Source organism: Trachypithecus francoisi, unplaced genomic scaffold, assembly GCF_009764315.1.
Source record: "Trachypithecus francoisi isolate TF-2019V2 unplaced genomic scaffold, Tfra_2.0 Lachesis_group4, whole genome shotgun sequence".
Lineage (NCBI taxonomy): Eukaryota > Metazoa > Chordata > Mammalia > Primates > Cercopithecidae > Trachypithecus > Trachypithecus francoisi.
In genome coordinates, this window is record NW_022681469.1 from 26,753,846 (window position 1) to 26,773,821 (window position 19,976).

The 19,976-nt window shown below is 49.1% G+C and overlaps 1 protein-coding gene across 2 annotated transcripts in view; it reads left to right on the top strand.

The window, feature by feature from the left end:
- Positions 1 to 19,976, top strand: part of PLXNA4 (plexin A4) — a 526,156-nt gene that overhangs the window by 460,987 nt on the left and 45,193 nt on the right. For both annotated transcript variants that reach the window (XM_033192850.1, XM_033192851.1), the window contains 7 exons: positions 1,943 to 2,079; positions 4,083 to 4,247; positions 7,347 to 7,440; positions 7,901 to 8,140; positions 8,781 to 8,927; positions 9,609 to 9,843; positions 13,736 to 13,878. In XM_033192850.1, coding sequence (XP_033048741.1) covers positions 1,943 to 2,079; positions 4,083 to 4,247; positions 7,347 to 7,440; positions 7,901 to 8,140; positions 8,781 to 8,927; positions 9,609 to 9,843; positions 13,736 to 13,878 — 1,161 coding nt within the window. The remainder of the gene's footprint in view (positions 1 to 1,942; positions 2,080 to 4,082; positions 4,248 to 7,346; positions 7,441 to 7,900; positions 8,141 to 8,780; positions 8,928 to 9,608; positions 9,844 to 13,735; positions 13,879 to 19,976) is intronic.

The window sequence follows — 19,976 nt, forward strand, 5'->3', positions numbered from 1 at the left end:
TTTTAGTACCAAGGCTAGAGGGAAGACTTGTCCTCTCCGACAATCAGGCCAGACTCCAATGTGTGGGTTTATTCACCAAAAACCAAATGCCAAGGCCAAGGGGCCCCAGATTAGCACTCTGGGCTGTCACTAGCTGTTCCTAAAGGTCTCCATGCAGTGAATGCTTTCCCCCTTCCCTCCACCTCCATTCCAAGTGAAGGAGGTGGCAAATAATGCAGAATTTGATTTCCCGTGCAAACTCACCATGAAATATTTATGAAGCATGGCTTGAATAATTAATAGCTTCTCACAACTCTAAAACATGTATCCATAACATCCTGTCCCCACCAGTGAGCCCCTTGATAGTGCCCCAGCAACACCTGCAGGAATTACTGACTTCCACCGCTTTTAAGAACCCTCACCCACAGGCTGCCAGGGAGCACCAATCCCCATCTATTTTAACTTCCCTGAGTTCAACTCTGTCTCTCTAGGACCATCCCTGCATCGAAGCCTGTGTGTACAATCTTTCTCTCTCTCTCTCTCTGTCTCTGTCTCTGTCTCTCTCTCTCTTTCTTTCTCTCTCTCTCCTTTCCTCTCTGGGAAATGTTGGTGGGGTTCCTTTAAGGTGGGGCACAAGTACCATTTGAAGAGGTACTGCAAGTTACAGAACAAGAAAACTCCCAGGAGCCTTGGAGATCACCACTTTTTGGCTCAGCCCCTTGATTTTGTTGACGAGAGAGGTGAAATGTCTTGTCCAGAGTCACACAGCGAGATCCAGGCAGAGCTGAGAAAGGAGGGCTCTTTCCGCAGCCTCACCCAACCCTCTTCCTGGTCTCCAGTTGAGCCAAAATGACAAGCTATTCCTTGGCTTGGCTCATGTTACAGGGATGCTAGACCTGGGATCCAGAGACAGGGTGCTGGGACCTGGTGAGGCAGGTCAGGAACTGTGGTCTGTGTGTCTCCCCACCTGTGTGCCCTGATCCTGGACCTGGAGGCGCATGTGCCAGGTGATAGGGAAGCTCTGGAGCTTCCCTATCAAAGCTTCTCCAAGGGGAGGTTGTCAGCCTGCTCCGAGGAACTGGGAGGGTTGACTTTTGGTGCTGAATTCTTTAAGGAGGAGGTAGCTGGGGAAGGGAGAGAGAAATCTTCATTTAAATGCAGATACAGACTTCTCACCTGGGACTGAGGAAAGTTTTTCCATTAAAATGCTAATGAAAGAACAAACTGCAACTCCAAATCCCCAGCTGTCAAGAGCTTTTTTCTGCCCTGCCCCCAACCCGGACCTCTCACTGGTCCCATTCTGGCAGAGGGCTGGGGGCAGCCCTTGAAAGCAACTGACTCTTTTCTGCTTCTCTCTCTGAGTTTCCCTGGGGCTCTCACTTCCCATTGCTCTGCCACTAGGTGCTTTGGGCAGCTCTTTGTAGAGACCTGTGGGAGAGACAGTTTACCACCCAAGAACAGAGCTGTAGGTTGGAAAGGGGTTGAGAACTGGAGCTCTGGGGTCAGATCTCAGTTATGCCATTTTTTTAGCTCTGTGACCTTAGAAAACTAAGTTAACGTCTCTAAATCTCTTCTGTAAAATAATAATGCCTACTTTATAGAATTGATTGGTGATTAAATTATATATGTATGTGTATAGGTATATACATATAATATGTATACATATACATATTATATTATATAATTATATATATGTATAATTATGAAGACATACAATCTGACACTTAAAAATAAGTACATGGCAACTATTAGTATTATTAGTACTAAGGTAGGTATGCAAACTCTCAGGGTCTGGAACATTACCTATCCATACAAGCCTAAGAAAACTGTCCTGGTTCTCTGGGAGACTATTACCAAAGATTCCAGAAAGCTGCTTGGGGGAGTGGGGTGCTGCCTCATGCCTGCCCAGAAGCCTCCTCCACCCCTTCCCAGTTGTGTCTCAGGCCACATTCTTTCTACACAGACACTGACTCTCTCAGATCTGAAGCCCAGCCGGGGGCCCATGTCCGGGGGGACCCAAGTGACCATCACAGGCACCAACCTGAATGCCGGAAGCAATGTGGTGGTGATGTTCGGGAAGCAGCCCTGTCTCTTCCACAGGTAACTCACAGGGCCCCTTTCTGCAGCACCAGAGGGGGAAAGGTTAGACAGGTAAATCACTTCAGGGTAGTTTTGTTTTTATTGCAGAGAGCTGGGAGGGTGTAACCGCCTGGCAGTTTCTTCTTGCCAGCTGCACAGATAGAGCCAATTTCCTGAGACAGCGTTATTGCAATAGAGAAAGAATTTAGTCAATACAGAGCCAGCTAAATGGGAGATGGGAGTTGCATGATTCAAATCAGCCTCCCTGGAAATTTGGAGACTAGGATTTTTTAAAAGATAATTTGGCAGGCAGGGGGTTAGGGAGTGGGGAATGCTGATTTGTTGAGTTGGAGATGAAATTGTATAAAGTTGAACCAGGATTTTCTTGCTGTCTTCAGTTCATGGGTGGGATCGCAGAACTAGTTGAGCCACATTACTGGTCTGGGTGGTACCAGCTTGTCAATCAGAATTCAGGATCTGAAAAGTATCTCCAACAGTGATCTGAGGTTTTACAACAGTGATGTTATCCATAGGAGCAATTGGGAACATCTGGATTCTTGTGGCCTCTGGTTGCTTATGTGCCTCCTGTGTCATCATTTTTGATCTTGTGGCTAATTTGTTAGTTTTTCAAAGGTGGGCTCTCTGGTCCCCAGGGAAAGAGCCTGGGTTTGTTTAAGGAAAACCCCAGGGTTTGTTTAAGGAAAAGGCTGTTATCATCTTTGTTACAAAGTTAAACTATAAACTAAATTCCTCCTATAGTTAGCTTGGTCTGCGCCCAGGAATGGACAAGGGTAGCTTGGAGGTGAAAAGCAAGATAGGGTCCATTAGGTCAGACTTGCACTGTGATAATTTTTCTATGTCAGACTTTCCTCACTGCCATAATTTTTGCAAAGGTGGTTTCAATCACCTTATGGCTTGGAAGTACTCCTCCTGCCTAACAAAGTGGATATGCTCTTTGGGAGAGAATTTGGGCTCAGTCTGGAGACCTGTCTGCCCTCCCTTCCCTGGATGGGCCCCATATGCTTCATGGCCCATCAGTTAACCCTGGTGACCCCATAGCACCCACTCTGCAGAACCCTAGGGTACCCCAGAATGCAATTTGGAATCTACAACTAAAGCCCATTCACCAGGGTCAGATCCACTCTGGGAGCTGCAGAGCCAGTTGGACCTTCTCAGAGATGATAGGCACAGCAACCCAGTGTCTGAGGTTGAGCCTACAAGGCCAGGTGACCCTGGTCCCACTGTGCAGTCCCAGAAGGGCACACCTGCCGTGAACTGGAGCCTAGAGGGTAAGAGCAAGGCAGGAGGTGCATTCAGTGAAGGACACTAGGCAAAGTGGCTGGAGATGTTCCTTCAGCTGGCCTAAGATTCTCTAGAGAGAGGATTTTCCCTGAGAGAGCTATGCTGAGGGTTGTGACAATTCCCAAGTCAGACCTGGCCAGGCCTGGCATCAGTAGTGTTAAAGAAACAATTATTCTGACACTTGTTAAAATGACGAGAAAGACTTAGGACGATTGCAATTGATGTCAAGACTACTGCAACAGGGGAAACAGATGGGGCTCAACTCCAAATACTACAAAGACAGCAGGGGGTTTATAGCCAATGAGCAGTATAAGGGGCTCAGTGAATGAAAAATCACTAAGAGGAAACATCAAGGTAGGTAGACTCCTGCTAAACCAATTTAACATGATTCTTGCTGAAGGCAGGCCAGGGTGATCAGATATCAAGTATGGGAGGATTCTCCCCAAACAGACTTAGCCAGATTCTTGCTAAAAAACGAGCCTAGACAGGCCAAAGACAGGCCAGGGATGAGGCCTGGTTGAAAAGAGGGCTCAGAGGAACCTGTCTAAAGTTTGGCCAAGGAGAGAGTCTTTGTCACTGGATCTCCAGCTTTCTATCTGAGAGCACCCACCCATGGCCTCTGAGCACCCTGACATGCAGGGAGCAGTGTGGGAGGGCCCAAACTCAGGACCTCTATCCTCCTTAACACCAGGCACCCAATGCTGTGTCTTCCTGCCCTCCAGGCGATCTCCATCCTACATTGTCTGCAACACCACATCCTCAGATGAGGTGCTAGAGATGAAGGTGTCGGTGCAGGTGGACAGGGCCAAGATCCACCAGGACCTGGTCTTTCAGTATGTGGAAGACCCCACCATCGTGCGGATTGAACCAGAATGGAGCATCGTCAGGTAGGAGCTGGCCCAAGTAGACCTTAATGCTCCTGCATCTCTGTTTCCCTTCCCTGACTCTCGAAAGCCAAGGAGAGTTCTGGGGGCCCAGTTCTACTTGGGGAACTGATAAACTGGAATTGGTTCCAAATACCCCCAAATCAGACCTTCCTACTGTGGCTCCCTCCTTCCACTGAGAGCAACTCTGTGCCAAACCCAGCCTGGAGGCCAAGCTCCTATAATAGCAAGAACCCACCTTCCCCAGTTCTGGGACAGGCACTGTGCTAGAGGCCATGTCCTCATGCTGCAGTGACTGCTGGGGGTGCCAGGCTACTCTTCTCACTTCTGGTAGACATAGGTGCTAATCCTGGTCCCACCTTCAGGCTGAGGGGTGTGGAAGAAGGAGTTAGATCAGGCCTGACTACTCCTTGTAGTCAGCTTACGTGGGGGAAGCTGTGTCCTGAGCCTGGAGGCCCCATCCAGATACCCATCCTCTCTGCTCCTGGCTGCCTGCTTACATTTCTCCTCCCCTCTGCTGCAACCTCCTCAGGGGTAGAGTTTAGGTCTTGTTCCCTGCTTTTTCCCAGTGCCCAGCCAGATGCACTGAACACCTGTCTCAGAGGGAAGGGACCAGGCATTGGAATGTTGGTATAGAAAGGCCCTGGGGCAGGGACTTGGGGACCTTCATTTACCTTGAGCAAATTGGTATTCTTCCTGGGCCTCTGCCTATTCAGCGATTCATCCAGGGATTTTGAAATCCCAGGATCTCTAGGGTCCCTGGAGTGGTATGTCTCCCATCAGAGGAGAAGGGGTAGGCACATGGCATGAGTCTGCCTTTCCAGGCCCTGGATAGCACATGGGAATGAGAAGATGCTACAGAGGGCACCCCATGCAAGGCTCACAGAGCTCACTGGGGAATCACTGTAATAGGGGCAGCGTGGGAAGGGTCTCAGCCCAGCTCCACTGCTTACCAGCCCGGTGACCTTAACAGTTATCTCACCTCCCTAGGGCCAGAGTCCCTCATCTGTCCACTCTCGCATAGGCAGCTGAGAGACTGAAGTGAGATGCACATGCACAGGGCAGTGCCTGGCTCAGCCCCCTCCCCCTGCCCCTGCTGGGTCCAGGCCTCTCACTGTCTGCTTCAGTTCTCAGGGGTGTGGGGCTGGGGGAGTGAGCAGGAAGTACATGTAGAAGTGGTCTCCCCAGGCTGAGGCAGAGAGCAGGAATGTGTCCAGTCCAGGGAACAATCTTTTTTTAATCCAGAGATCGGCAAACTCCAGTCTGTGGGCTGAATCTGGCTAGCCACCTGCTTTTGTAAATAAAGTTTTATTGGCGCACGGCCATGCTCATTCATACATGTATTGTCTATAGCTGCTTTCTCACTATAACAGCAGAGTTGAGTAACTGCGACAGGGACCATATGGCCTGTAAAGCCTACAATATTTACTATCTGGTCCTTTACAGAAAGAGCTTGCCACCCCCTGCCTTAAGCCCAAAAGAAAGACAGCCTTTGCCTGCTGAGATGAGATTTGGCCGTCCTCAGCAGTTACTCTATAAGGCCCAAACCTTCTGAGCTTTAGCCATGACCTTAAGGCAGATGAAGACCAGAAGGCACAGAGGGGAAGGTCGTCTGTAGAAAGCCATACCAGGATTTGGCCCCAGGAAGTTGATGCAGCCCTTTGTGACTTGGTCAGCAAACTTTGCAACTCTCTGTGAAATTCACAGCCTGGTATAATTCAGTTCTTCTTTGTGTCATCCTCATAGAAATAGAGGTGTCACCCTTGCTGGCACTCAGCTGCCATTCCTGCATCATGCTCCCACTAGGAGGGAGGATGGAGACAGACATGTTCTGGGTCTGCCAGCCAGCTCCAGGGCTTTTCTTTAAGTTAATCAAGTCTGAGGATGGGGTGAGGCTCTGCTCTTACGAGCCGCCTGGGTTACTTGTGAACAGTGATGGTGGGCGTTTGATAAATGTCTGTTGAATTGGTGATTGAGAGGACTGGGAAGATGGCTACACACCGTAAGGTCATTTACAGCACTGTCATGTGTGCAGGAGCCTCTCTGAGTTTCAAAGGAATCTTCCTCTGTGTGTGCACACACGTGTGTGTTTGTGTGTGTGTGTGTGCGCCTGCGAGCAAGGAGAGAGGGGGAAGCAACTGGCAATATGAAGACAGGCAGATGGATAGATGGGTGGAAATGAATGTGGGTGTGTGTGTCAAGGATTCTTTACTCATCAACTTATAGCTAATTAACTTGCTAAAGCCTGTTTTAGATAGCAGGATTCTTCTCGAAGATGCTCCTTTGATTGGGGATCAGGTTATTTCTCATTTTTCTTTGAGTAGCTCCCCAGAGGACACAGTCCACTACAGTACTGCCCACCACTTTATGTCCACTTCTCAGCTGCCCTAAGGATGGGCACTGATGTCCAGGTTTCTTTTGAAAAGCGACACAAGATGAAGCTCATAAGCCCTCCCTGTCAGCAGTCCTGTGTCCTCCCTGTCAGTGGTCCTGTGCCACCCCAGGGTGCAGGAGACCCGAGTCCCAGAGCATTTCTCACTTGCATTCACATTTGCATTCATGGACCCTCTGCCTTTCCCAGATCTCAGCCTGATCAAAGCCTCCAACATGGAAACTTGTAAAATGATTGCCCTGGGGGAGCAGACTGTGCTCAGCCCCTGGAGGATGTGGTGGGTACAATCTGGAGTGAGGCTTTCATGAGGCCAAAGCTAATGTTTAAAAAGTCCCAAGATTGGCAAGACCAGGGGAAGGATGGAGGAAGAGACACCAAGGGGTTGCAGAGAAGCAGCTGGCACAAATCAAAAGGTCTTGGAGAGCTAAGGGGGCTGTGCTGTTGACTGGGCCTCCACAGGGGTCCATGCTCCAAACAAACTCAGCAAAGGATGGCCACAGACATCTGGTCATTACTGTCCTCCCCTTGGCTGCCAAGATGCTCGTCCTCATTACTATGCAGTCAGCTTGTCATCCTTGTCCCCATGAACATTACCCTGCTGCCTGGTTGTCACTGTCCTTATTGTTGTAGCTCAGTCAGTCATCATTGTAGTGTGCCATTGCTCTTCCTGAACTTATGATTTACACGCCTCCTTCTTTCTTCCTGCTCAGTGGAAACACACCCATCGCCGTATGGGGGACCCACCTGGACCTCATACAGAACCCCCAGATCCGTGCCAAGCATGGAGGGAAGGAGCACATCAATGTGAGTGCAGGGTTGATGGGGTTCATGGAGGTTACCTACACGAACGTGTGGGTCTTCCCAAGTACTGAGGTGACTTCCTGCCCATACACTGATAACCCATAGCCTGTGACACCCTTGAATACTTGGATAGTGGGATGGGGGAGAAGACATAAGGGTATTTTTACTTCTTAGGGTACAGGCATGGAGGAGCAATTACTTTTGGGGTTCCCGGGGTTTTACACCTTTACTCTTTCATTCTTCCAACCCTAGCCATTGCCACACCCACTACAGGCAAAACCGGAGCTGGGTGCAAGCTATAGAGCCTATTCCTTGAGGGCCCAATTGTGTGGTCCTGACTCATCTCTAATCCTCTTGTCAACCCCATGCTATCCGATGACATCCAGGGAGGCCTGGTACATGCACTGGGGCTGTGGGTATGTGGAGATATTGCATAGGCTCTGCCCTGTGGCTCCTCCCACAGATCTGTGAGGTTCTGAACGCTACTGAGATGACCTGCCAGGCGCCCGCCCTTGCTTTGGGTCCTGACCATCAGTCAGACCTGACAGAGAGGCCTGAGGAGTTTGGCTTCATCCTGGACAACGTCCAGTCTCTGCTCATCCTCAACAAGACCAACTTCACCTACTATCCCAACCCAGTGTTTGAGGCCTTTGGTCCCTCAGGAATCCTGGAGCTCAAGCCTGGCACGCCCATCATCCTAAAGGTGGAGTGAGGGTGGTAGGAGGTGGGGGTGGGGAAAGGAGGGGCTGCTGCATGGAAGGGGATGTTCAAGTCGTAGACTCCAGTCACTTTTTTCAACCGGCATCTCTTGCAGAGGTTGCAGTGTAGCCCAGAGTGTGATAAATGTTCTCTCTGAGTTTGTACTAGGAAGAAAACTCTCTTTATGGGCCGGTTCTATCCAGGGAAGGCAGATGCACCTTGGCTATTTGACTCTCAAGCTTTTATTGTCCTGAAAGTCCAAGTACTGGTAGGTCAGGCTCACTGCTTCCTCTGAGGAAGCCTTGTGCGAACCGCAGCATAGGGCCTCCTTTGGAACATGGGTCACAAGTTAATTAAAGCTCATGACAACTTGAATCAATCGGTAGTGACTGACTCCAACTCTGCATCGAGAAGGATTCTGAGGCTGCATTTGGCATAAGCTGAAAGGAGTACTTTGATAACTGATTACTCACTGGGAGGAAGAGGCAATGGTAGTAGTCGTGCCACGAATACTTTTTGCACTTATTACCAAAGGTGGCTTCTTCACCAGCAGGATAGGACCTCCAGGTGGGAGGATGTGAGAGCCAGCTGGTAGCTGTGGTCCTCACTCTGCCATGGGAACTGGGGCTTTCCTATCTGTACAGGGCAAGAACCTGATCCCGCCCGTGGCTGGGGGCAATGTGAAGCTGAACTACACTGTGCTGGTTGGGGAGAAGCCATGCACCGTGACCGTATCAGATGTCCAGCTGCTCTGCGAGTCCCCCAACCTCATCGGCAGGCACAAAGTGATGGTGAGACTGGGAGAACCCCATCCCGGATGGAGTGGGCACTAGGGATGTGGATGTGAGCGGCCCAGCTCTGTCTCAGGCCACCAGGGCTTTCCAAGAGGAGATTCTGGCCCACAAATAACTTTTCCTCTAGCTACCCCCCACCCCAAGTTCTTTCTTCATGTCCCCTTTTGAGCTTCTCTTTTCTGTATTGTCATTCTTTCCATGCTGGCTGGTGCAACAATAAGGAAAATGCAAAACAGCATTAAATAGTTGCTAAATCATCTGCAACAAACAAGAAAGCCTTCAAGGAGAAGGCCGTTGCTGGCCCACGGAAGTCTGTAATATCTTAATATCATGTTCTGTGCTTCCGTTGTCCACCCTTAGAATGGGCATAATTCTTAGGGGATCTAGTCATTGGTGGCAGACTGTGTTTAGGTCCCAGTTGTGTGCTGTTTTCTTATGAAGATGACAAAACTCGCTCCTGAATAAGAGGAGGTGAGGTTTTTCCAGTTGCTGGTGAGCTCTGTTAAGCTGTGTCTGTCCCTGCTCCCAGCCCCCCATGTCCTCTTGTCTATTTTGACACCAGTGATTGGTCTCCTTTCCCTCATCCTGCCCTGGTCACCAGTTCCTGGGTGACATGGGACTGTTGCCAAAGCTGCTGTGTCCCCACACCCAGCTCCCTCTTGCCCGGTGTGCCCCCAGGCCCGTGTCGGTGGCATGGAGTACTCCCCGGGGATGGTGTACATCGCCCCGGACAGCCCGCTCAGCCTGCCTGCCATCGTCAGCATCGCGGTGGCTGGCGGCCTCCTCATCATCTTCATCGTGGCCGTGCTCATCGCCTATAAACGCAAGTCCCGCGAAAGTGACCTCACGCTGAAGCGGCTGCAGATGCAGATGGACAACCTGGAGTCCCGTGTGGCCCTGGAGTGCAAGGAAGGTACTGAATGGCCCCGTGCTGGAGGCTGTGTGTGTGTGTGTGCACATCTGTGTATGTGTATGTATATGTTTCATATACAAACAAGCAGGCTGGGCAGCAGTGGGCAGTGCTAGAGGCTAGCGGTGTGTATGTCTGTGTGAATGTGTGTGTGCATGTGTGTGTGTGTGCACTTCTGTGTGTGTATGTATGTTTCATATACGAGCGAGCAGGCTGGACTGCAGTGAGCAGTGCTGGAGGCTGTGTGTGTGTGTGTGTGTGTGTGTATGTGCGTGTGTGTGTGTGTATGTGTGTGTATATGTTTCATATACAAGCAAGCAGGCCGGGCAGCTGTGAGCAGTGCTGGAGGCTGTGTGTGTGTGTGTGTATTCATGTGTTTCATTTACAAGCAAGCAGGCCAGGCAGCTGTGGGCAATGCTGGAGACTGTGCATCCTACCTGCAAAGCCTCTCACTCTATAGTTCCTATACCTGTGTCCCAGACCACACCCAAGCAGGCCCTATCCTGGCAACACCAGAGAAGCCAAGGCCTCCTTGCCCTCTCCTTGAAGGTGTCAGATTAGGATCATTCTGCACCCCACTAGAGCAGCCTCCAGACCTGGAATCCTGGCTGAATGGGTTTTGCACTCTACTCAAGGGGAGATCTGGGGGTGTCTTAACATGACGCATTTCAGCAATCTTCAGCTTTCTTCCTCTAGCAGGCAGGTAAGGCTGTAGGGCTGATCTGTGATTTAGAAGGAAGGGTGTTTCACAGCTTGTATTAAAAAAATGACAAACACCACCATAAAGTGAAATCAGCTGCACTAAATCCAAGAAGGAAATTTAGGAGTCAGACTCTTGTAACCCCCAGGATATCATTTTGTGACTCACCCTGGGAGGATCTGAGCTGGTTCTTTGCTGTAGATTTATACATGGAGTAAATCCAGCCCCGTACCTGGGGCTCTCACTTCACACCGATTCCCACCAGGGCAGCCACAGCTCTTTTTGATGGGGAAGTGGATCCTTTCCATCCCCTCTCTACATCCTTCAGATGTCAACACAGCATCCGTCTTGTGGGACCGTTAATTACTGCCTTTTATTATATTTACGCTGCTTAATTTTTTTCTCCACAATGTACTCTTTCCTCTAATTAGGTGTAGTGATTAGAATCTCTTTTATGTGTGGCAGGCACGCTGCTTTGAATGTTGGAAGCGCTTGGTGACTTAAAGGAAAGCTGCAGACTGATAAAAAGCCAACCCCCCCTTCTCCTCCCTGTGGGCTGAGCACCCCAACTGGGAGGGGGCAGCTGAGGGGAGCTCCCGCCCAGGATTGTCAGCTGAGGCCCCAGGAGGAAACCTTGGCTTCAGACTTTAGGGACAAGCTATGCTGTGCACGTAGGAAGATGGGTCCTTACAGCAAAGGACTTGTCAGACTAGCCACAGAAACACTTTGCAGGGTGCCCAGAGCCAGCTGCTGAACGATTACAGGGCTGCACTGGTCCAAGCCAAGGGATCTCCTTGAAGACTTCACAGCCAGCCAGGACGTCCTCTACACAAACTCAGAAGACACCAGGCCCTTCATGGGCCTGAGCTTCTGATATATAAACATACCCATGTATTTGCAAACACTTCCACACATGCCCACACACACTCACTGACATACACTTATGGACTAACACATACATTCACATGTCCATATGCATGCACACTCACATACACTCACTTGTGCACTCACATACATGCCCACACACACTGACATACTCACACACTCATGCTTTCACATACATACACTCACTGACATACACTCATGTGCTCACACGCTCATGTACTCACGTTCCTACACACACACTGACATATACTCACACACACTTGCACACTCACACACATGCACTCAACTCACATGCATGCACACACTGACATGCCCACATATTAATGCACTCACATTCACAAGTGCTTGGCACACATAGACTCATGCACTCACACATGCATACACACAGACATACACTCACATTCATAACACTCACATTCATACTTGCATACACACCAACACACACATATGCACTCACACTGACATGCATGCACACTCATGCAGTCACACACACATATACACTGAGACACACACGCAGGCACTCACATTCACACACATACACACTCATGGACATACATTCATTCACACCCATGCATTCACCTTCACACACGCATACACACTCACTGACATTTACACTCACACATGCCTACACACTGACATACACACCCTCATGCACTTATGCTCACACACTGTCATACATACTCCCTGACATGCTCACACACTGTCACACTCACACACTCTGACATACACACTCAGACAAGTGCCCACACACCCACACCTATGCTCATGCACATGTTCCCACACTCTCCTATAAGCATACACACCCATGTTCCTCACTCAGGACATACATGAGTGTTCCCCAGGGGTTTGGGTGATAGCACATGCCAAAAACACATGCACACACACTTTGGCGCAGGCTCCACTTGGATGCATTTGGGTTCTATACTGTCGAAGTCAGGCTACATATCAAAAACCCCTGTGTCTGTGTGGCCAGTGCAGAGGTGCAGGGGTGCAGGGAGAGAGGAGCAGCAGGAGAGGTTGCAGAGGCCTCTCAAGGTGGCACCCTCTTGGCTCTCTCAAACAAGCAGTCTTGGTATTCTCCTGGCACAGAAAGCCAAAATTTGAGGGCCTGAAGTCTGCTCTGCAGTGTGGAGCTCCACTCAACTCATGGGCAAGGGCGAGACCGGGGTCCCGTAGACAGTTCCTAGAGTGGCTGTGTTGTGTTTCTGTGATCATCATAGCTCACTGGGCGCTGGGCTTGCTTTTTGAGGCTCTAGAGCCACATTGGGCTTGTTCATCCCTTCTGAGTTCACAAAATATTTTCTCCCTATTTTTGAGATTATGTAAATAGAAAGAAATATTTTTTAGTAGTCAATGCCCACTGGCTGTTCTTTGCCAGCATGTGTTAATCCGTCCTGGTTGTCCATGTGCATGCATGCACGCATATGTGTGTGTGCACACACCAAAGAGAAAGGCAGAGCAGGGAAGGGCTGGGTGCCTCACCCCTGAGTACCCCTGTGGCAGAGGGTGGCCCTGGGGGAGGATGTTCTCAGAACAAAGTATGGTGACAGATTTGGCGCTATGTAACAGCCTCAGGCTGTACTGCATGCTCACTTTCCTGGGGGGTCTTGCCACTCTGTTCATCTGGATACCTGAGCTGCCACCACACACAGCAGTGCCCATATGCAGGTCATAATTCACCATCAAGTAGCATCACCTTGAGGAAGGAAGGGCAGAGAAATACCTTGCCTATTTATACAGAAGGACTATATGAGTGTGGCTGAGCCTCCATCTCTGCCCCGTTTGGAGGTCTGATGGCTCTCATGAGCTGCATGGTCCAGACTTGTGTCTTTAAACTTGTTTTCCTTTATCAGAAGTTGTTCTTGTCATCTTATAAGGAAATCTATTGTAAAACACAGCATCAGGAATGGACACTTACTCATGGTACCTCTCCCTTCTCTTACTCATCCCTCTACATCCCCCTCCACAGCATATTTTGCAAACCAAAGCCCTTCATCTTCAGGTAGGGAGTCTCTCCTGGCCCAGCAGCAGCACAGATCTGTGGACAGCCTCACCCACCATCCCTCATCACTCACACTTTGGAAAGGTTTTAGCCCCAATACAAGGTTTCTTGCACTACATCTTTCTCCCATGCTAATGCAGTTCATCCCAATCCCAGCTAAGTAAACAGCATCTCCAGTTATTCCTGCCTATCGTGGTCCATTGCTCATGTCTCCTAGGGGCTTGGGTAAGGGTTCTGAGCATTCTGAGATGGAGGTGACTCCTGGGGCCTCCCCATCCAGCCATCTCACAGGCTTCTCTTCGTGCCAGCCTTTGCCGAGCTCCAGACGGACATCCATGAGCTGACCAGTGACCTGGATGGAGCCGGGATTCCCTTCCTGGACTACAGAACCTATACCATGCGGGTGCTGTTCCCAGGAATTGAAGACCACCCTGTCCTCCGGGACCTCGAGGTGAGAAGCAGTGCTCCATCCTGGTGTTAGAGCAGGGGAGTGTGTTGGTGATCTTCAAGTCCAGCCCCTCTTTCAGAGGTGAGAAAGCTAAGGCCAGGGAGAGGACACAACTTGCTCAAGGTCCCCCAGCTTGTCAGCATCAGCCCATCCCTCTGGAAGAGGTGGGGCCAAGCCAGGGAACCTTGGAACAGAGATGTGAGTAGGGCTTCGGATCTTAGAGGGTCATGGAGCCCTTTCAGGATAGAATGGAAGTAGTTGATGTCCCTCTCCCCAGAAAAAAATACATATGCACAGAAACAAGAAACATGGCAAATACATTGGGGAACCTCAGGGACCTTTGGTTAAGGGTCCATGAAGTAGGCGATTTGACTCATGTAGTTGGTACTCAATATATAAGGGATTTACCACTTAGTGCTTAATTGGAAAAGGTAAACGACGCGTTGGGAAGTGGGGTGGAAATGTGAATGAGAAATCATAACCCTCTCTTCTACCAGCAGGGACCTCATCTTTTGAACACTTTATCCCACTTACTGTCTAGCATGGTATCTGGCTTATGTGTCTATTCATATTATACTTTGTTCTGAAAGGGCTTTGGAATGGCTTACAGAGATAAATACCAGAGAAAAGTGAAACATATAAATGAGAAAAGACCAGGACAGAATAATAATCCTAAGGAGTAATCAGTATGAATTGACTGTTACTAACATCTTAGCACAGTTTAAGCACTTTGCATGCATTCATTTATTTCACCTCCCAAGAAGCCTCTGCAGTAAGTAAGGCCATTATACAGGTGATAAAACTAAGGGGCCAGAGTTCAGTGGTTGCCTGGGACCACAGAGCTGGTGGGGGCCGAAGGGAGATTTGAGCTCAGGCATTTAGATGTCAGTGTCTTCAGTCCCAACAACAGGCCTCGGTGCTGGACTTCTGGGGAGCTATGTCAGTGACCTGCCTTATAGGTGTGGATGGATCAAAAATCTACAGCCAAAGCAACAATGCAAACTAAGATTAATTCCAAGGTTTACATTGTCCATAAAATAAAAACAGACCCATCACTCGGGAGTTGTGTGGGTTTGCAGGTACCGACACCTGAAGGAATGTCTAAGCGGGCTCTCCAAGGGAATGTAGTAGGCTGTGTACCTCTGCAGCAAATGTGAGAAGTCCAGAGGGGCATTTGTGGCACACACATTTCTCCATACTTGCTTGTTGCATGAAGCATGCGCTTGTGTGTGTTTCTATATTGAGGGCATGGGCTTTTCTATCTGGAGGAGGCTCCCTTTGGCTCCTCAGCTGATAGATACCAAGAGACACTTTCAGAAGTTGGAGGTGACGGTCTCTATGTCCTCATTGTCAAGGTACCTTTTCTTTCTGTTTATATGTATGTATATGTGCATGCATGTATACATGTATCCCATGCATAAATAAAAACATAACGTGTATCCTGATACTTTTATCCATCCATTTCCTTTGTCTTGCTCCTGGTCTTTCCTCCTCCCCCAGTCCCACTCATTTTTCCCTTCCTTTTATTTTTCTCCAGCTTCACCTTTGTTTGCTTCAAATTACCAGGATTCTCTTAGGGCCCTGGAGAGTATGCAAATTCCTGTTTAAAGTGAGACATGAGAGGGACAAGAAGATAAGACCATTGTGTGCACACATGTATGTGTGATTGGATGTGTAGACTGTGCGTGTGCCTTATTTATCTTTGTAGTTCTAACTTCCAGCAGAGTAGAGTGCCTGGCACATAGTGGGCATGTGGGAAGTGGTAAATGATTGAATAAATGAGTGTCTGTGTGTTTGGCTGAGTTAAGGTGGAAATGGGGTTGTAGGAAGGGAAATTATGTCTAAACATTCCCATACTACTCTGTGGATGGGATGGAATAATCTAAATAAGAATGCAGTGAGGACAAGTATATAAAGTTATTCTCCTTTCTTCATGAGTTCAGAATTCCAAATCTAAGTAGGTTTCCTTTAAAGATGTAACTTGTAAGTTGGATTTTCCGAGAACTTTTACTGACCTGCATTAGCCTGGAGCTATGTGAGATCCAGCCTTCTATGTGAAACTGAAGGATTGTGTGTGGATCACTGTTTTCTTATTTTTTTCCAACCCCTTCTTGCCCCTGAAGTAGTTTCTCCCCCTTGGTGTTCTGAATATGGAAACAAGTCATTGATTAATCCAAACCAGTATTTCCCAACCCTTTCAGCCACTGAGGTTCCTGCTCACCTCTGGAAGTGTGAAGAAGGAGGTGTCCTCTTGCTTCAGGCTGTCCTGGAGGGGAGGTCACCCAGTCCCGTCACGTAGGGCTCTCTGGGTTAAATCCAGGCCTTCAAGAAAGGTGCTTCTCAGGCACTAGTCATGTAGCAACCCTTTAAAATACAGAGCAATCTTCCACTCCCAATTTCAACCTATCATTGGCTCCTAAACTCTAACCTATTGGGTTACAATTAAAATTTACTATCCAGTTTTATACTCACAGACTTCAACTAAATTAGAGAACCATCTGGTGAATAAAGACAGTCTTGTTTCAGAGTAGCGTTTGCTTGGGCTGGGGAAGGTGGCAGGCAACAATGAGGAACTGTTTTGGATACTCCTTACAAAGACACTTCACTTCCATCTCCTTCCTTCATAAAGTGGGGAGAAAATTCCTACCTCCCACACCCCAAAACACTGTCCTGATGCACTAGATGTCTGGGAAACTCTTGGAGGAAAGGGATCCCTGGAAAGCAGTCCAGGGAGTCTGAAAGGCAGGTAATAAAACTGTCACCATTTAAGTGTGCATGGAGCATGCCAAGCACTTTACATACATTATCTTATTTAATGTTCATAAAACATTATGACATAGACACTCATATTCTCATTTTATAGGAGAGGCACTAGAGCCCTGAGGTGATGGAGTTTTCCTCCACCTACAAGTCACTGTGGTCTCTCTGCTTCTAAAACCCTTGCTGCTGAATAGGATGCTATTTCGCTGTAGGTGGCTTTGCTAAAATCTTCCTTCCCAGGACCCCGGACCTCTTCCCAGGAGGCATGTGCATTTTGCACGCAGAAAAAGGGCAGCCTCGCAAGAAGCCCAGAGTGTATCCTCACACCAAGTGTGCTATCTGGCCAACCCATGTCCTCTTCCACCTCTCTAAATGCCATAGTGCTAAACCTTCTGGTGACTGCCCTCCCTTAGCCAGCCAGTCTGAACTGGTGGGAGGCCCTGCATGGGAAAGCTTTACAGAGATGTCCGAGTTGGCTTTCAGACAGCTCTCAAGCCCAGGGGTAGGGCTAGACATGGTGAAAGATGGGGAGGACGAACGGGCACTTGGGAGCCAAACAAGTTTGGGTTTTGTAATCCAACTCTGCCTGTCATGAGATAGGCTGCCTTGGAATAGCTGCGATAGCTTCTCTGAGAGATTGTTCACTCAATTTTGCAAGATCATTAGAAAAATTCATTGGAACAATGTGTGTAATGTGCCAGGCACTGTGCATTGCACATGGTGGGTGCCCAAGAAATGACATTATCTACTATTATTAGAACAAGCTGTAGAACTGCTCTTCTGCGTAATTTGAAGGACAGCGGCATGTATGTGACGGGAGTGGTCACAGAGTTGGAAGACAGATAAATGGGGCAATGGAGGCCTGGGCTGATGGTAAGGTAAGGCTGTCCTTCCCTTATCAGCCCCCAGTGGAGGGGAGAACTGGGGGAGGCAGGCATGAAGAAAGCAGAGGCTAGTCCCACCTCTGGAGGTGAGGGGTTCGCCAGCAGGGGCTGTGGCCTGCTGTAGCCTGCTTGTCTCTGGCTGTTCCCATCTGTCTCCTGAGAACTGGCCCTCCAAGGACCAGCACCATAGTGAGAGAAATGAAAATGGACCTGATTTGGAAACACACACGTTTCCTATAGCTTCCAGATCCATAGGAGCTACTGATACCCGGCAAGTTGGAGGTTTCAATGGGAACCCTTCTGTGCAGGGTGCAGGGCTGGCTCACAGAGTTCTCGCTGTAGAAGGGATCTCAGGACTCGCTGGGGCTGGCCTCCTGGTTGAAATTCTCAGGACAGGGCCTGGGTCTGATTGAACCTGGCCTCCTGCCAGTGGCTTGCCCTGAGCCTGGAACACAGGGAATTGGTCATGAGGATCATGAATGTTCTGCCACCCTGTGACTTTGGTTAAACAAGGCTTTCTCTGGCCATCTCCATTTTTCCCAGTTTAAAACCTCAAGAGTAGAGCAGGGGAATGTAGCTGCTCTTTAGGAGCTGGGCTGTGCATCAGCTTTTCATACACCCTCTCCTTTCAATTCACATCATGGTCCCTGGAGATGGTGGAACGAGGTGCCAAGTGCCTGGATTCATGACCTCCCTCCACCCTTTTCTGTCTTGGGGCTTTGTGAAGCTCCTTATCTTCACAGAGTCCCTCATGGGGATTATAACAAACCTACCTTTTTGGTGCTGTGTGCATTAAGTGGGTCAGTCTTTCTAAAGTACATAGAATAGCAGTGTGGAGTTAGATCTATATCAATATTAGCTATCATTATGTTCATTTTGCTGGTGAAGAAACTGAGTCACTAAGGGCCCTAGGAAATGACTGTGACAGAATTAAACCCAAGTGTGACCGACTCTGAAACCAGGCTTGTTACTGCTGTATACATGACACTCTTTCTCAAAGAACTAGAGTATCCACCCCCTCGGGGAGACAGAGCCCTCAAGGTGTGGCTCCGAAGGCACCTCCCCAGGCCATCCCTCCCACTCCCTGCCTCCTCCAGTGCCCCACTTCAGGAGACACACCCTGCACTGTTCTCGGAAGCTCCCCCTTGGGGGCAGATCCTATAGCTGACTTTTTAAGTAAGTTTTTTAGTTTAACAGAAGCATGCATACAAATCTTGCACAAATTGTCAGCGTGCAGCTTGATGACTTTTCCCCAAGTGAACATGCCCATTAAGCCGGCGCCCATCAAGCCGGCACCCATCAAGCCAGCACCAAGCAGAACACGGTCAGTCCCCCAGGAGTCCCAGGGTGCCCCCTTTTAGTTACAGCCACCCCCTAGAGCAGCCATTTATCTACAGCCATTGATTATTTTATCTGCTTTTTAAATCTTTATTTAAATGGTATTCTATGAAGACTATGCCCTCTTTAGCATCTGGCTTTTTTCATCCAGTACATTTGCAGGACCCATCCTGTTATTATATGTAGTGATAGGTCATTCATTCTCGTTGCTGTGTGGTATCCATTGGGTGGAATACACCACAGTTCTTCCATCTGTTCTCTTGTTGCTGGACATCTGAGTGTTTCCAGTTTGGAGCTATTACTGACAGGATTGCCATGCACACCCTTGGACATCTCAGAGGTGGATCTTCCGTACCTACCTGAGTTGTTGACTCATGTTTGCTGGGTGAATGGCACACCCTTGCAGGGATCTCCCAATGAACAGACAATGGAGGCAGGAAGATAAGACCGTCTTCTTCCTCTTCCCTTGGATAGAGCAGGGTCTTAGAAAGAGTCCCTAAGAAAACAGCAAATGCTAGAGTTAGAAAATTCTTTAGAGATGGTTGGGCTCAATCTTCCCTTTTTATCATGTGGATAAACTTAGGCCCCCAGAGAAGGAAAGAGACTTACCCAATGTTACCCAGCAAGGTGGTATCAGAATCCACGTGAAACCCAGATGTCCTGACTCTGAGGCCACTGGTGTATCAACAGCACCCCTAGGGCTGAAGACGGGTGGGCATTAGGTTAGTCCCAGGCTTAGGGCTGGGGATTCTCAGGGTGTAAACCATGACAGCCCTGGGCACCTGGAATTCCCCACAGGGACTGTGAGGTGCTTTGCCATGGCACAGGGGCCCTCATCAACTCTGCGTCACCATCAGGGAAGAGCTCTGGAGTCTGGCCGAAGTGAGTGCCATCCCAGCCCCGCCATTTACTAACCATGTGATGCTCTCTCTGTGCTTCAATTGATTCGTCTCTAAACTAGAGGCTGCAATCGAGGTTAATCAGATACTTAACTCAGTGCTAAGGGCTTGACAGCATTAGCCAGGTGAACTGTGGCTTAATTGGTGGGTGAGAGGGTCATGGGTATGGGCACAGCCATCCCATGGGGAGGTCACTGAGCTCCCCACCCTGCCAATGGCA